An 18,456-nucleotide genomic window follows, 5' to 3' on the forward strand; every position below is an offset into this window, starting at 1 on the left:
AGTTTTCAGTAGGAGAAATAGAGTTAGGAAATATTATAATCTCCACATAGAATCTGAGGTAGATGGTAAATTTTCCTCATTCTACCGATGAAGAAACTATGGCACAAAGAATTTGGATAACTGGCCCGTGATCTGTAGACAGTGACATTGGTTCCCCTGAGGTGAGCTGATGCAGAAAGAAAGCAGGGATGGGCAGAGAAGACCAGAAGGTTGGGGCCATCAGCAGAAATGAAACAAAACAGTCCTCAGTGCCCTTCCCTTCAATCATGCTGGACTTTGCCAAAGAAATGGTCAAAATCTTGGAGGTGTCAGGGAAATTCTTGGGTATCTTTCCCATAGTATACACTTCCTATTTATGTCTGTCTCTCATTGATTTATTTTACAATTCTGAAAGTCCTGGGATATTGCTGTTAATGAAGGTGAGTCTTGTCCATGGAAATGAAAACTGTGTCCTTTGGAAATGCAATTGTTCTTTGTCATATAGACCTCAGCAATGGATTACAACATTTCTTATGGCCTGTCAATATGACTCACAACACAGAATTGTGGGCTGGAGAAAAGCTGATCTTGGGAGTTCACTGGCTAGGCAGCTTAGCCAAAGTGTGGGCAGCAGGGTCATTGGGACACCCTGACTCAAGGAAATGAAGTGGAGAGTGCTGGAGAGAGACACCTGACATCTTCCTCTGGCCTCCACCTGCATGTGAACAGATGAGCCCACTACATCACACAAGCACACATGCGCGCGCACACACACACACACACACACAGAGAGAGAGAGAGAGAGAGAGAGAGAGAGAGAGAGAGAGAGGCCTTTGCAGCTGAGGCTGTAGCTCAGTGGTAGTGTGATTGTTTTAGGTTCACCCCTGAGCAATGCCCCCCAAAGTCTTCCTTTGAATTGGTTATTACATTTTCCCAGTTCCTCAGTTAATGAAATCAATAAAATCTTTGTTAGATGTTTTCTTTCTATTTTCATCTTTTCACAACACTCATTTTTCATCTTTCTAGCATTGCACATCAGACTTTGCCCACTTCATGGAGGTCCTGGGCACAAATCCACAAGCCACAGGTCCAGTCTGGCCCACTCTCTGAATTTTTATGGTGTACATGCTAAGCAAGATCTTTGTAATTTCTAATGGTTTAAAAAAAATAAAGAGACTAATAACATTTTTTGTAGAAAGCAATGAAACATAAATTTTAGCACCTATAAGTATTTAACAAAGACTCGGATTACCTTCTGTGACTGCACTGTCTACACTACAGAGGAAGAATCAGCTAAACCTGCATTGTCTACACAATGGTTCTCAATCTTCCTAATGTTGCAACCCTTTCAATACAGTTCCTCATGTTGTGGTGATCCCCAGCCATAAAATTATTTCTGTTGCTGCTTCATAACTGTAATTTTCTTACTCTTATGAATCATAATGTAAATGTCTTCGCTTTCTGATGGTCTTGGACCCTGAGGAATCGTAACCCACAGGTTCAGAACTGGGAAGAAGCTACCCTCTCCATAAAACCCCAATACTTATTTTGCCTTTCTGGAAGTTGGTTGACTGTGATTTATTTAATGCCTCTAGACTCTGAGCATTACCTCCAGGCACTTCCCCTAATTGTCCAGTCTGGCCTGGACAATTAAGGAAATTGTCTTCCGGGTGCACACAACACATGTATTTGCAAAGGCATCACCAACTGAACTCTGCCCCCCTTAGACCTCCAGACCTGGCTGTAAACCCTGTAAATGGGCTATGCCTTGGCCTCCTGGCATCCTCAGACCGCTCTCCTGCTGGGTTACAGGAGCATCTGCATGTAACAGGGTTCTGCACCAGTTAACAACTATTACCAACTGGTTTGTATGATAACATGATGAAAAGCAGTATTTCTTTTAATTTCCCAACAATGAAACGGCACAGCAAAGAGTCGGTGGGGTAGAAGCGGTGATCAGCCTGTTGGGATTAACAAGAAGGACTGCTTGGAGGAGCTGGCACGTGAGTACATTCCTGAGCCCCAGGTGTAAAGTCTTAGGAAGCCTGGCCCGTTGTCACTGATGTCTTGAACAGCGATGGGCAGGTCACACAGCTTCCAGAAGTACCCCTCACATTGCTTTCCATGGATTCATCTCTCTGAGGGCTCAAGGTCTGTCCAGCCTGTCTTTCCATCTTCTCTAATTCCCAGGTTTTTCCTACTTTGTCCTTCTGGTGAGGGACCTTCGCCTCTCTTCCATGGTATCCTGTGTCGACCGCTGTTGGAATTACAGTCTCCTCAGAGCACAGTTCTGTTGTTTCTGGAGACTCTGAATGTTCACTCCCAGAAGGCACTGTTAGAAAAGCCAACGAGTCATGTTCAGTAATCAGTACGTAGAAAGGTGATGAAAACAGCTGAGAGAAAGAACTAGGGTAAGGAACAAGAGTTTCAGAGCTCTATGTGCATGTGTGCGTGTGTGCGTGCGTGCATATGTATGTGTATTGCAGTGTGTGGAGACCACAGGACACTTTGTCATTTTTCTTTAGTCACTATTACCTTTTTTTTTTCAAGACAAGGCCTTCCTCTGGCTTGGGGCTCACTGATTAGGCAAGCTGGCTAGGCAGCAAGCCCCTGAGACCCAGCAGTCTTCACCGCTCCAGCACTGGGTTACAGTGTGTGCCACCATGCCCAGCCTTTGTATGTGGAGGTTGACCCCAGGTACTCAAACTTGCACTGCTAACACTTTGGTGACCGATTGATTTCCAGGATGATTTTAAGCACTCCTGTATAGTTCAAGCGTCTCATTAGTGCATGACGTCCTTTCTGTACTGGTGTGATGTGTGATTCCCCTCTGTATGCTGTGAATACCTTTGATTAATAAGGAAACTGGCTTGATCTGATAGGATAGAACAGAGTTAGGTGGGGAAAACTAAACTGAATGCTAGGAGAAAGAAGGGTGGAGTCGGAGAGAAGCCATGGAGTCAGACATGTTGGAACCTTGTCTGTAGACCACGAACCTCGTGATAAAATATAAAATAATGGAAATGGGCTAAATTAAGATGTAAAAGTTAGCCAATAAGGAGTTAGAGCTAATAGGTCAAGCATTGATTTAATTAATATAGTCTCTGTGTGGTTATATTGGGAGTCTGGGTGTCTCGGAAATGAACAAGTGGCCTCCTACTACACCCAGGAGCCACCTTCCTTGATCCTCAGGTGTGACTCTCTAGCCTCTTCCTGCTGTATAATTTGTCCTCACTGAGACAACTCAGGAATTTTGTTTTCAAACCCAAGGCCACAAGCTACTTGGCACAGTCTCTACCTACCGTAGTCCTGGGCACCAATTCCAGTCCCTCAAAAGCAGTCACCTTCTCTGTGTCCTATCTAGTGACTTGTGGACGCATAGGGGGAGCCAGTGTAACCAAGGTGAAAGTCTCACTTACCCACGTGGAATGTGTTGAGTTGGGTCCTTGGCCTCTCATCCTAAATTGAGACATGAAGTCCTAGGCCCCTAGCATGTCACAAGGTGACCATCTTTGGGGTGGGAGCAGCGTTCTGTCTATCATTGCTTTCTGCTGTCCCCTTCCTTTGTAAGCTCTACCCATTCCTGTTACCACCTCTCCTGGGGTTCCTCTACTAAAGTCCGTAGTATAACCTGTCTTTGAAACCATAGTCTATGTACGCCCACAGCCCTTGGCCCTAGACTCCTAATTGTGAGCATGAAGCCCCCTAGTTCCCTAATTCGGCCAGAGTGAAGGTGCGGTAGGCTCAGAGACAGTGCCTTCTGCTCTGGCTGCTCTCCTCACACAGGATCCATCATGGGCCCAGAGGTGTAGAATTTGCTCCATGGAAGTACAAGTTCTCTCTTGGAGTAGTTGAGCAGCAAAGTGCACACTCACTTTCCCTTTTTGCCCATGTAGAGCAGAGGCAAGGCTGTGCTTAGCTGAATGGTAAGACGCTGAGTTCTCAAGTCCCTGTCTGCCAATGAGCATCCTCCCCAAACACAGCTGGTGAGGCATGACATCACATTCTTATGTGACCTTCCATCAAGATGGAAAGCAATAATCCAGACATACCCTGACAACCTCTAGCAACTCCAAGGGAGGGTGAGGATGCTTTAGCTCTGCTTCTGTGACATCTGCTGGCCTCATGGCCTTCAGGACTGGGAGGACCTTAAAAGCTCATGTTGTTTGCTACAGATTGTAATCTAAAGAGGGAGATGGGAGGCTCTGCTCTTACATCATCCTGGGTCTTGGCACAGGTTGCTTCAAAACAGAGCTCCTCCAAACCCACTTATGCAGACATGTTCCTGTATTCTCATAGATGTCAAGTCCCATTTGGAGTGGGGGGCTATTAGCCTTCAGAAACAGGAGGCTTTCATTCTGAAAAAAAATTAATCTTTCACAACTAGACAAACATGTCAGCCTACTCTCTTTTGATTTTGAACATCATGCTTCTACTTTATGTAGCCTAGACTTCATGATGAACAGTTTAAAGGGGGAAAGAGCTTGTGCCATGGAGTCAGACATCGCTGAGTTCATGAGATAGATCTCTTCTGCAGCCGTATGACCTTTGGGAAGAAAAGGAATGTTGTCTCATAGGCTGGAAAGAACATGAATGGGTATGGTATGCATATTGCCTAGCATGGGGCTTGGCATTTAACAGGCCCTGAAGGTAAGTTTCTTATTTTCTCCGTCCTTTCCATCCTAGCACCGCAATTTCATGCTAAATAAAAAGGAACGGAATCTGAAAATACTAACCAGGCAAACATTGTAAGGTTGTTTGCATTTGGGAACAAAATGTGAAAGATTGTAATTTGCTAAAGATTGTTTCTTAGTGTTCTTGGGCTGCCAGAATAAAGCACTAGTTACTAGTCTGAATGGTTTAAACCACACACATCTATTATCTCAGGATGCGATTTATTTTGTGAAGGCTGGAAGTGAAAGATAAAGGGGCTGACTGCTTGTTCCCAGTGAGGCGAATTGTCTCCTTTACTCCAAGCCTTCATATGGCAAAGGGAGAGTAGAGAGAGGGAGAAGTTGAGAGGGGGTGAGGAGGAGAGACAGAGGAGAAAGGAGAGGGGGGAGGAGAGAGGAAGGAAGGGGAGGGAGGAAGGGAAGGAAGTAGGAAGGAAAGTGGAGAGGAGAGAAGGTGAGGGGAGAGGAAGAAGAGGGGGAGGTGCTATTTGTAGACATGACAGTGTGGGACACACAACCCTTGTGCAGCCTGGAGGATGAGGATGAGTGACCTTACTCTCATGCAGGGACCTAAAGAACCCCAGTAAGGAGAAGCAAATGCAGATTACTTTTGTCATGTCAATCACATCTCATTTAGATGGGAGATGGAAAGCCAGGAGACAGGATTTTGCTTTAAAAAGGCCCCGGATAATTTCTGGAAGGAGTAAGGTTGATTGTAGTGGCATTTCAAATGTATTTTAATAAATAAAGTTTGCCTGAAGATCTGAGAGTCAAACAGTCCCACTGGTCAGCCTTACAGACCAGGTAATGGTAACACACACCTTTAATCTCAGTAGCCATAATGACACGCACCTTTAATCCCAATAGCCACATTAGTTGCCATAGAAACTGGGCAGTGCGTGCCTTTAATGATGGTGGTGCACACCTTTAATCACGGTGGCACATGCCTTTAATCCCAGCCATAGAGAGGATTATAAAATGGAGGGAAAAAACAGCTTTCAACACATAGTCTTATTCTGAGATTCCAGGAGGCAAGATTGCCATTTTGGACTGAGGTTGAGGTAAGAGCCTGTGACTGACTGTTTTGCTTTTTGGATCTTCAGGTTGAACCCCAATTTCTCTCTCTGAGATTTTATTAATTGTGCTTCAGATGATGGTAAAAGTCCAACCTCAGAAAGGCTCCAAAGGTGGCTTGTCACAGAATCAGAACTGAGAAGCCTCTTCTGCATCAGGACCAGCTATCCATACCCCCAGTGTGAAGAAAGACCTGGGAGTGATGCTGGCCAGGCAGCGCTCTTGGGGACTGAATTGGATGTTGACAAGATAACACAAATGTAGCAACTGTATGAATGGAGAGCAAATATTACTTCATTTCTGAGATGAACGTCAAATCTAGATCTTGGATTTGTTATCCATATTTGGGTGCTCATAGTCTACCTCAATAGGGTCCTTGAGGCCACCCAACCAAGAAAGTCTGGGTATGCTCTGTAACCTTGGCTTGACCTACAACACCATGCTCAACTGAACAGGTAGAGGAGAAGGCCACCATGGACTTCTGAAAGTACAGGGGTGATCCCTCACATGAAGACAAGGCAGAACCTGGGTCCCCTCCTTTTCTGCCCCATCCTAGGGTAAGCAGTCAAAAGAAAGAGAGAGCCTGTAAGGGGAGGAATCACTTGTGTCCAGTTTATTTTCCTTTCAAAGTCAAATCAACTTTATTGAGATACAATATATATAACAAAGCACACTGACTTTAAGCATACAATTTTTGAGTCCTGATGAATGAACACCCCTACAACTATCCTCACAACCAAAATACGGTCTACTTCCATCATCCCTAAGAGTTCTCGCTGCCTCCCAGAGGTAAATAAATCCCTCTGCAAACTCCAATCCCTAGCAGCCACAGCCTGCTTCCTGTCCTTGGAGGAAAGTTTTATCTGCTCCAATGTTCCATATGAGCAAGCGCTCTGTGTTCGGTTCTTTCCCCTTAGTGGCGTGAAATACTTGTGTCCACTGATGGCTGGTGGTCTGAACATGGGGCACAGCTCAAACATTTGTTTAACCACTTACCTATCATGGGCACTCGAATGACTACTTGAAGATTCTTTTCTATTATGAAAACTACTGGTCCCTTTCTTTAACCTCAAAGCTAAGTCTTTCCCATTCCTGCAGATGAGACAGGAGAGAGGCTGAGCGCCATGTTCCACACAAGCTAGTGTGTTTCAGAATCAGAGGGATTTTTAGAAGGTCAGATGCAAGTTTATGCCTGCAGAGTTCCTGAATCGACTGATGGGGGGCAGGCCAAGAATGCGATTCTAACAACTGATGCTGCCATTCTGGGGAACACCTGGCGTTGATGGCCTTGTAGCATCCTTGAAGAACAAGAGATTATGTGACCCTGGTGTGAGCCTGTACTCATCTCAAGCCTCACTTATACACAACTCTATTTACCATTCAGACAAACATAAGCTTTATTGAGGTGTCGGTGATACCATAATTCAGTTGTTTTAACTATAAAACTCAAGACATTTTAGTACTTCAGGAAGAGCCCTCACACCGAGTTGAAGTAAATCCTTGTCTCCACCTCCCCCAGCCTCAGATAGCAATCGACCTCCTGTTTTCACACATTTGCCTTTCTGGACAGTTCAAGTAAAAGAGAATAGTGGGCTTTGTGCTTGGCATTTAAAATGCGATGTTCTTAGAGATTCCTCCCATTGTGTTCAACAGCCCTTTATAGAGCACGCCGGGTAGTGTTTCATCTGACCAGGTAGCCATACCTCTATTCATGAGATATACTCATTTTGTTCAGGTGTTCATCCGCTCATGGCCGCTGGGCTTGTTTCCTAGCAGTTATGATTGATACTTAGTGAGCACGTATATGCACGCCCATGGCTAGATGTAGATTTTCATTTCTCTTGAGTCTAGATTTATGAGTTGCATTGTGGCCACATGGTAAATTTATATTCAATATTTAAAGAAACTGATAAACACTTTTCCAGAGTGGCCGCGCCATTTTGTATTCCCACCACCAATGTGTGAGCATTCTACAAGGCTCTCTAGATTCATTTTATGTGGGGCATATGAGAGAATTTGAGCTCCACCATTGGGCTGTGTTGAGGACTCTATTTGAAATACCGTTCTGTGACTACTTATACAGTAGCAAAGTATAAGACGGTCATCATCAGTTTTCACACTGGCTGCACATAAGAATCACCTGGGGACCCTTTCCTAGTGAAGGCGAGGTACAGATCAGGTCCTGAAAACAGTGAACATCCACTGTGGATGTCAAACAGGCACTGGGCTTTAAAAACTGCCCGGTGATTTCTGTGAATCAGCTGATAACCGCCAATGAAAACAATCCTCTTTCTTGTTGGGCCACTCAATGAGATAACGAGGCACACACTTAAGAGCTGAAGAAGGACGTGGTCTACAGGACACACTGAGTGGGACTGGGGATAGTTTACGGCCATGGAAAGAACAAGGGATGGACTGTCTGGTCCATACTGGCGTCTGCGATTAGCCCCTTATAAGTTTCCTGATAGCAGTTCAACCATCTGGACATGAAGCAGAGGAGAACTGATAACTGAAGGGTGTGGGATTAAGGCTAATGCGGAAGTCTGTTTGTTTCCAACACTTGAGCTGTTTAAAGTCAGTGGATAGCCAGAAAAGCAGGGGCAGGGGTGACTGGTGGCTGGCATCTGTCAGGGAGGAGTTGTCCAGACCCAGGTAGAAACACCCCACTTTCATTCTTGCAGTGGCCTTTCCCTTGCTTCCAACTGAACACCGTCCCTGCTTTGCAGAGACAAGCAGGATTTCCAGGGAGGTCCTTTCTCCCCCTCCTGTTGGCTACATTGAGAGTTTCTGGATGGTGCGCCACCCTCAGCCCCTAGTTCATGTTCTTCCTTAGCAATTTGCTCTGGGCCCCATGGCTTACACCGCTGCCCTTAATCTGAGGAGTTCCTTGATCCTTTTGTTCGCTCCTGACCTTCCTTTGTTTCTTCACTGATACTAAATAGGCTTGGCACAGGGTCCTCAGGCCCAGCTAGACTGGCCTCTGCATCTAGGCAGGCATGCTGGCCTTACTGTGGCCAGCTTTGTCCCCTGACTTTTCTATGGCTTGTCCTTGCCTTTCACCTTTCCGTTCACATTTCATTCCGCGGGGCCTCTTTCCCGACCGCCGTGTTCAGACTGCTTTCCATTCTGAGCTCTTTCCTGAGTGTGGACTTGCACCCATCCAGGTGATCCTCTGTTGTCCCTGTCCGCGCACACTGGGCTCCAGGCGACAGCGGAGCAGGACTCAGCCCCGGTTTTGCCTGAGTTTCATCCCGGCTTTAGCCGGTGCTCAGATTATTCTTTTGTTTCTAGGACCCACAGGATTGGAGTGGAAAGGCGTATTAGACTAGACATCCTCTGCGCCAGCATTGTCTACCTGAGGAAACCATTATCTAAATGGTTAGAGGAGGGGTTGGTGCAGGGCCGTAACGCTGGCAGATGGCCCAGTTGGTACAAATCCTTCTCTCTGGGCCACTGATCTTTCCACCCCACGGAGCCACTAATCAGAACGGATACTGCAGTAACGTTCTCTGCTCTCCCTCCCCTTCTCTTAAGTGAATCTTAAGAGCTGTGGGTGGTATTTAAACTGCTTTTGTGTGTGTTCTGTTCAATAACAAACACCAAACCATTGGTGCCAGACAAAATTAGTGTCTTTGAAGAAAGGGGTTGATGCCGTTTTAAGGACTCCTATCTCATCATCTCACACAGGCACCTGACAAACCTGGCCAGTGAACTCCAGGGCAACTCCTCCCCTGAACCTCCCAGGCTGAAGCCCAATCAAGAGAAAAAGTATGCAAAAGGCTCACAAACCTCATGCTTCCTCTCTGGAAAGCGTGAGCTCACTAGGGAGAGCTGCAGCCCCGTGTCCTTCGTTGCAGCAGGCGATCATTTTCTGCTCCCTCAGGTCGGCCTTTGATTATCCAAACTGATTGGGACGGTATCCCTAGGCGGCTTTCTCTGGCTTTCTTTGCGCAGAATAAAACACGGCGCGCCCTCTGGTGGTCAGCAGTAGAAACGTCTCGAGCGGGAGCAATGCATTCCGTAGATGAGAATCCCTGAGTTCCCTGACTCCCCTCATCTCAAAAGTCGTTAAAACCACCGGAACAAAATGGTTTATACCGCTTTATAACTATCAAATCTTTCTGAAGCTATGCTTATTCTTTTACAGCCCCTGTTGCCACAGAACCGTGAACATGGTGCAGAGTGCAGGTGCGCCTAAAGTCTGTTAATCTGGCGCACAGTGAAGAGGAGAAAGGAGGATCTGAGCGAGCCATGAACATGGCTTCTCTAGGAGGAATTCTGAGCTCTATTAGATAGCTCTGGGCTATCGAAACAACCAAGAGGGCAAGGCGAGTCTCCTGAGTGTAGTGCTGGGACCAGGGGCCTGGAACGAGGGCAGGTAATGGACTGTTGGTAATTGCTAAGTTTGGGCTATTCACACACCTATACGGCTCGAAGACAGAAGAAGGAAGAGAGCAAGAGAAAAGTGGATGACATATTTGTAATATGTATTAGTGTTCAAACTCTCTCACCAAGCAACCATGTTAAGAAATACAAATTGTGCTCGAGGCAGGAGGAGGTCTGAGCTGGTGGAATGGGCTGGTCATCCCTGACTGGGCACCAGCAATTGGGCTTTTTAAGAAAGAAAACAATGTTATTTCATTTCCTTTTCTCAAAAGACTGGAGCTATCTCTTTTTGCTTAGCCCCTAACTTTTCATTAAAAAGTCTGGATTGTGCTGTTTTATTAATTTTTATACTTAGTTTTATGATAATGTCCTAGGCCTTTAAAAAATAAAGCAAAAAAGTCAAAATTTCTTCAAAACCTTTGAAAATACAGGTTTGAAGGAGCTAAAACTCAATGTTAGTCACTTTCTGACGGCAATCTGGTCACAGGTTCATGCTCTGTGCACAGTTGATCACCAGTTACACCTGGTCACTCCCACTCCACTGGGAACACGACAGAGTTCAAAAGAGGGAGGGATGTTAAAACCACATTTAATTTTGAATACAAGTCTGTAATGATCTGCAGAAGTGACTTCATGCATAGAGACATTTAGCATCTCCAGCTGGAAGAACAGAAACTACACATGTATTTATTTTTCTCTGAAAACACTGAAGTAACTTTAGTCTCTGTGCTTTCTGGTGTCTAAGCAAGCCTGTCTTAATTTTTGTATTTCCCATTGATAGGCTGGTTTGGAGATAGTAGATGTGAAGCCACGATAGTATTTAGGGCCACTTCATTTAGGGATCACTTTAAAGCAAGTTTTACCTGTATACATCAAAGACGCCAGGTAACAAATTCTACTGTACTCCATCGGCAAAATGCTGAGGATCTCGGTCAGAAACTAGCTGACACAGTGGATAAAATAGCTCACAATTTCAGTTCCACAGCAAAAAGAAGAGGGAGAAAAACCCAAAGTAGGCATTTGCTGTTTTCAGACACTTGCACTGCATTAATTAATGAGCTTGCGTCTCACACAGCAGAACATAAACATTGCTTGCGAGTTTATTTGCACGTAACACCTCTAAGAGTATAGCATCTACACTTTCCATATATTTACAAATTCAACAGAATATCTACATAGAGAAAGCTTTACTTAAAATTAAACTTGATGCAAGTTATGAGAAACCAATTTATTGGCAAGTGAATTTGAGCATTCCTTCAACCATAGGTTGTCATAGATTTTTATATTGGAGGTAAGTCATTTCATACACACCGTTTATGACTATGGTAGGATAAATGCGTTTATTCTTTAGACTGCAGCTGTAATCTCTTTGACTGCTGGCCTAATTAAGCGCTTGCCAGATTGTGCAGATTCTGGAGTGTGCCTGTTGCAGTTTGCACATACATTGTTGGATGCTGCAGAGTTTGGAAGCTCATACAGGTATACTGGTATCTCTGTTCACATGCTGTTGTGTGTTTTTAGCTCTAGAATCATGTGTTTTTCCATCCATTTCCAACTGTACATTTTTCTTTCTCAATAATAGCTTGTTTGGCTAGAAACAACAAAAGACCACAGGCCCATCACGTTCTCCAGCTGATGACAAAGCTTTCTTGGCTTTTGATATTTATAGGGGAAAGTCCCTTCAAATGACTTGTTTTTACTTTCCAAGCTTTCCAGCATTTCAGTTCTCATTGTCAATGCCTTTTTAAAGTTCCTCCCTACCAACAGCAGTCGCCCAGGATGGAGCTGCTCAGATTGACCAATCTAGAGTGCAGGCGTCAGGAGACGCTGAGGGTCTGAAGGCACTGCACGTGGCTTGCCCTGCATTTTCTAGACTAAGATCTGAAATCTAACATGAGAGTTTTGTCTTCATTTCTTTCAGTATGGCACAAATGCCAGAAGGGATCACAAAATGTCATGTTTATGTCCCCCCCAAACGACTGGACACAGAGCGTGTAAGAAGTGGGACACTGCCACTGTAACCTGGAAGGTTAAGAACCCTAGGAAGTAACAGGAGCAAAGAACAGGTAACGGAGCCTTGGTGAGCATTAGCAGATGTGTCTGTCATAATTAATTCACGTAGCAAGTATATACTGTACACACTGTTCCTAACAGTCTCCCGAAAAGACTAACAACAGCTAGACATAGTCACGAGTTTCACAACAATGCCCACAGAGACATTGGAGCTCTAGAGAACGCTACAGGAACACTCTCCACAACAACAACGGAATTCATATTTAGGGTTCAGCTGAGGATAGTGTCACTAAGTACCTGACCATATCGCCAGCACATCCGCGGGGTGTCCTCTGTGCGGTATGTTGCATGCAGCTGATTGAGCTGTATCCCACACGGGGAATGATGTGAGCTGTGGATGGTGTTGGATTGTTTTTTAATCAGTTCCAAGGAAATCGAGAAAAACCCACTCTGAACAACGAAAAGTATGCACGTTGCACCCCAGTTCACATTATCACGTGACTGGGTTGTGTTCTTGCTTTGCTCTCATAATACTCACAGACAGCAGAAAACATCCTTTCTACCCACAAGTCCATAGGCTGAGAGGGGTGAGAGGAGCTCAGGAAAGACAGTCCAGAGAAATGGGACACTGCCGTAGAGCGTAAAGACTTAAACAAAGGAGTTCATGGCGTTGACAGGTGAAGGGGCCTCTGAGCTCTCGTTTCCCTCGGCTGGTTCTTTCTCTTTCTTACCACTGTATTGTCCAATAAAGGAGCCATCCTCATTGAACTGGCCATTCACCCCCTCTCCGTAGTCCACCAGGCTGTCGTCACTATCTTCTTTTTTCACAGTCCTGTCTGAAGGTGTTCGGCTTCCTTTCTTCAAAGGCTTGTGATCTTCTGCATCGCTGGAAAACAGAAAACATTTTGGTAAGCCTGGCATTGAGGCAAAGCGCCTTGTTTTTACAGATCGCGCATGCAAAGTATGAAAAAGCATGTGGAGTCCTGAGCTGCTGTGGCCAAATCTAACTGCCGGGTGGACTCCAGAGGCGAAGGCGTACTGAGATGGAGATCAGGCACAGAAATGGTTGAATCATGGTTTGCAGCACAGCAGATGGCCTTTTCGATTGTGGGTGCTAATTTAAATGAGAGATTCCGATGCCTGATTGGAAGGCAATCCAGGCGCAATCACAAGCATTAAAAGGGGGAGGTTTAAGGATAACAGAGACCCATCACTGTTTCAGTTCAGAGGAGCAGGGCAGAGCTCAGGACAGTGGCCAGTTAGTGTGTTAAACTGTAGAACATCTGTGATTCCTTGGATGCGAATGGAACATGATTCTGGTTACATGGGAAACATGATTGTTTTTCCTAAGCCAGAAGGAGAAGCAAAATCCTGCAGTTCAAATAATTTTGTTATTGAGTGCAGGCCAGATTCGTGAACTTCCGCCTTACCTTTCAAAAGACCTAGAAATCCATTAAAAGGAGGCAGAGGAAACAAATGAGAACAGCCTAAGAAGAAAAGCACAATCCTTATATGGATAGGTCACAATATTTTCTTTTCTGAAGAATGTGGTCAATGGGTAAAGATTTATTAATTTGGAAAGATAAACAATGTAACTTAAAAGCACTATATTTGAATCATAAGCAGCATGTTCCCAAACCCTAAAGGGAGCGAGTACTTCCAAACTCACAAAAGCAAGTATGTCCTATCTTCTGATTAACCAGTTTCTCACATCTCCTCTGTGAAATGCATACACTAGGGGGTTCAAGGCTTGTACTTCAGCAAAGCATTATGGGAGCCTATTATTATTTTGCTTATTTCTTTGCTGAACCCTTAAGCATAACTTCTGAAAGCAAAAGAGTGTTTATTGTGTTGAAGATTGTCCATAAACATGGCCACATATGTCACTGAATTTAAGATCATTTACTAATAGGGTCATATATATAGGTCCAGTGACTGACTCCTTAACAGGTAACATTTAGTAAAAAATAGCCAAAAACTGTGTGAAATCAGTTGCTACTTGTCTAAGAGCCCTATGTACTTGATGGACAAAGGGGTCACTGTAACTTCAGTGTTTTAACAAAAACTGGTGCTAAGATCATTGCTAGCAAGACTTATTTTTTTTCCTAGTCAAGCTCCAGATTTAAAGAAAAACAAGTCGGCGTCCTTTGGCAATACCTTCTGTTAGCAATCTCTTATTTTTATTTTCAAGAAAAATACATCAGACTTTCATGTGCTGTCAAAAATGACCTGTTCAGCTAATACACAAGTACACATTGCCATCTGAACAATCTGCACAACTTGGTGACATCAGAGATCATTGAGGTGGCCTATTGAGGGGAGCATTTCAGAGGACATAACACCCACAAAAGCCAACTTAGTATAAAAGCAGCTTACATGACATCTTTGAAATTTGGCTGTGAACTTCTGTACTTTGCTTGAATGCCTCTAATGGGTATGCCCCTGAAGAGTTCAATGATAAGCAGCATTTTGCCACCTGAGTTCCACTTATTACTCTACTTAGTAGAAATAATAGGAATACATTATAGGAAGAAGCTCATTATGTCCTTTTTTTGAATCAGTCTTCCCTTCATCTAACATTTACTAAGTACCTACTCTAAGGCAGATGACATTCTGGCTCTGGGGATATAGAAACAAGCAACACAGACTAAAATGCTGACCTTATAACCAGTGGGGTAAAGTGCAGTTAAAAACCAGCATGGTAAGGAAAATTCATTATACCAAATGATCAGTAATGCAGAGAATCTAGAGTTGAGTAAAGAGACAGAAGGAGCTAGGGAAGAGGAGGCGGGGCTGACAGAAGCTATCCAGGGAAGGTCTTGTTCAAAAGCACCATCGGATCAAGGATCTAAGAGCTAGGTTGGCCATGTGGATGACTAGAGCAAGATCAGTTATAGCAAAAGCATCAAGCAGCACAGATGATCTGTGGCAGGGCAAGCCTAGAATGTTCTAGAAACAGCAAGGCTCTTGCTGAGGCTGGAATTGAATGAGTGAGTGAGAAAGAGAGTAGATGGAGCTGGGAGGTGTAGGCCAGGGTTCCACGGACACTGACAAGCCTCTGGTTAAGAGATGGAGGCCCTGGGAATGTTTCCATGGGTGAGAACCACAGTCTGACCCCTATTACTCCAAAAGCATGAACTCTGTCATCCAATGTTGACAGTCTGCCCTTGAGAGGAGGGGTTGAGAACTCCTACAAACTGGAGCCACACCCACTTGTGACTTATTTATTGCTGATGCTCATGGCTCCCTTTCTGCTACATCAGTAGAATTGCAGAGTTCCAGCTAAGACTATGTGGGCTACAAAGTCTAGAACATTGGCCAGGGGCTCTTTAAAAGGGTGTGTCTGCAAAGCTCTACAGTAGAGTCGGGAGATTGTTTCTATCCTCCAGGAGGGAGATGGCTCTTGCCTGGACCAGGGTGGAAGGTTGAAGATGTTTATACAGAGTGCTCAGATTGTAGTCGTATTTTGGAAATAAGGGAAAGGAGGACTTCCTGATGGATTGGTTAGGGGGCAACAGGGAAGATGATAGCACAAGGATGTCTGGAAGAAACAAGAAGCTTGGCATTACTCCCATTCACTGTGTCGTAGAGCATGCTCAGAAAAGATCCAAAGTTTGACTTGCACTTGTTAAAGTTTGTCCATGTCAGAAGCACCACTCTGTACTAATGTTAATGGACTTTTATGACAATGATATGTAAAACCAACAAAAATGCCACAAAAAAGTCAAGCTATAGGCAGATGCAACTCATGAACTTCGACAAGAAGACCTGAACTTATAACAAGTCAAATGTAGCCAACCACTGAAGAGATAAAATAGCATATCCAAGTTTGATCAAGTTTAGGAATGCAAGTTTGACTTAGAGTGAAAATACGATTTATGAAATTTACCATTTTTACTTTTGTAGAAAGAAAGTAAAACCATTATCATCACAGTAGATTTAGGCAAAAGTATATGACAGAGTTCAACACTCTGAAGTTCAACACATGAAGAAAACTTTAATACCCTAGAAAGGGAAGTGTTTCTATTAATCTGGTTAAGGATGCCTATATGAAAACTATAGTGAACAGAATCCTTGATGGCCATTGCTAAACTGTTCTGCGTAGAATCACAAATAATGGTAAGGATGGTCTTGTCTCCTCTTCCTTCTCTTCCTCTTCCTTTTTCTCATCCTCTCCCTCCTTTATGTTGTTGGAGACAGGGTCCTATGTAGCCCAGGCTAGCCTAACACTCTCAACTTTGCTATGTAGCTGAAGATGACCTTGAACTTCTAATATTCCTGGCTTTGCTGCCCAAGTGCTAGGAATACAGACATGGGCTACCACATTTGGCTGTTTTCAGCACTACTAATAAAAATTACCCAGGAGTATCAAGCAACATGATGAGAAAAAGCAATGACACTTTTCACACACTTGTCAAGTTGTTGGGAGTTCTCTATATCCGTCACTAGATTACAAACTGCCAATGAGGGGCCAAATTCTATTGTGCTCCATTTTTCTAAGGTCTATAGTACGCACTCTAGAAACATCCATTATTTAATTTATGTTAATTAATCCATTTAAACTTACATTAAAATTACAATAGAAGAGACCAAGAATATTTCAGATATGCTTTAGAATTCTAACATTAAATTTTTCATTCCTTCTTAATGTTATAGTAGCAGACAAAGCATTGACTTATATTTTTCATTCTTTCATACTGAGAATCCATTTTAGGGAGTTCATTCATTTCTTTCCCCCTTGGTTCACATCCACGAAATGTTTACCAAAATAAAAACCAGCAACCATAAATAAGTCTAATAATTCCACATGATTTTCTTGCAGCAACCATCCTACTGGGATCAAATTACACAACAGTGTTATTGACATCCATGCATTCAAACTTTGTGCTGGCACACTTTCAAAGTTCAGCATTATTTTCTTACATCCAGTTCATATTTGTGAGCACAATAAGGTTGAAGTATGTAACAAACAAAACAGCATGGCTTGTATCAGCCAGGCTTAGAGAAAGAGTTAGCAAGCTGGCAACAGGGCTGTGGTCACAAGAATGACAAGATTCCATAGCAAAGTCCTCCATTTGGGCAGTAAATCACACAGCACAGGCATATGTGGTTTACAGCCTAGGCTCACTCTTGTTTCTAAAGAGAATGCATCTAAAGAATAAGGAAATACTTACATAGTTGGCTGCACTGTTTCTTTGATTTTTCTATATGCTAGTAAGGATGCAGATCCTACTGTCTGTATAATTAAAGAGACAAACAAAGAAAGCTGGAGGCTTCTGAGAGAGAGTAGCTGCTTAGGGATGGGTGTTGGAGTGAGGGTATGGGGATACAGTATATGGGAAAACCAGATTTGGCCATTGTGGGAGTTCCATCCCTCTTTGCACTATAACATTTTCTCTGGTTTGGAGCCAACCAGGTAGAATTGTTCCATCCTCAAGCTAGAGAATGCGTGAAACACAAATGGAATCAATTTACATTTTGACAATAGTACTAATTGTGTGTCAGCACGAGACTAGCATTGTAGTTCTTTTTCAGAATACTGGAGACTAAGATTCAGTAAGAAATACAGAGCTCAAAACTCCTAGCAGGTGCAAAGTAGAGAAAGGACCCCGGTGATTTAGGGAAAAGAATAACACTCAAATGTACCATTACAACAAATAATTCTCCATAAATAGTTGGAACCGTTTTCATTAATTATGACTCTCAAATTGAAAGGACCTAAATGGAAGGAACCAAAGGGAATAAACCTGAGGAAGTATCTGAATGCCTAAGGCCAAGGCCACATCGGCAACAATGGCCTGGAATCTGGGAGATGCAATTTCATATGAATGATTCACAAACTCGAAAAATTCATTCAAAATCACACCTCCGAGTTGTGCTTTGAGTTGAAGACATCCATCAGAACTTTATTTCCTTTGGCTACTCCAGGATTAATGTCATTACATGAGCGACAACGGTCGCTGTCTTCATGTCTATTGGACTTCCATTCAATAGGCCCAAATGGAAAGTCTATATCCTGAGAAACTTTGGCAGAAGCCAAAGACAGCCATCTGAAAACGCTTCACAGACACAGCACACGTATGAATTAATGCTGAGACAAAGAAATGAGAGCCGGTAGATGTAAACCAAGTCATGACTATGAAGATATGAGCCAGACACTTGCTATGTACTGCTCTGAAAACAGAACCATGCTGGAAACTGTTGGCTCATTCATAGAGAGCACAGCACAAGAAAAGAAACCTCTGAAGATGTTCGGATGCTAGAAATGTTGTCTACATGATGAAAATTGAGAAGGTTATAAATTAGGTATCATAAAGGAATCAGAGGCAAT

General features: G+C 43.7%; 1 protein-coding gene across 37 annotated transcripts in view; it reads right to left on the reverse strand.

Annotated features, from left to right (window-relative positions):
* Positions 1-11,194: 11,194 nt before the first annotated feature.
* Nrcam (neuronal cell adhesion molecule) overlaps positions 11,195-18,456 on the reverse strand; it is a 255,166-nt gene continuing 247,904 nt past the window's right edge. For all 37 annotated transcript variants that reach the window (XM_085697700.2, XM_085697699.2, XM_048415552.3 and 34 more), the window contains one exon: positions 11,195-13,011. In XM_085697700.2, coding sequence (XP_085553826.2) covers positions 12,774-13,011 — 238 coding nt within the window. In that variant the 3' untranslated portion in view covers positions 11,195-12,773. The remainder of the gene's footprint in view (positions 13,012-18,456) is intronic.

This window comes from Myodes glareolus, chromosome 11, assembly GCF_982192425.1.
Source record: "Myodes glareolus chromosome 11, mMyoGla1.1, whole genome shotgun sequence".
NCBI classification, from domain to species: domain Eukaryota; kingdom Metazoa; phylum Chordata; class Mammalia; order Rodentia; family Cricetidae; genus Myodes; species Myodes glareolus.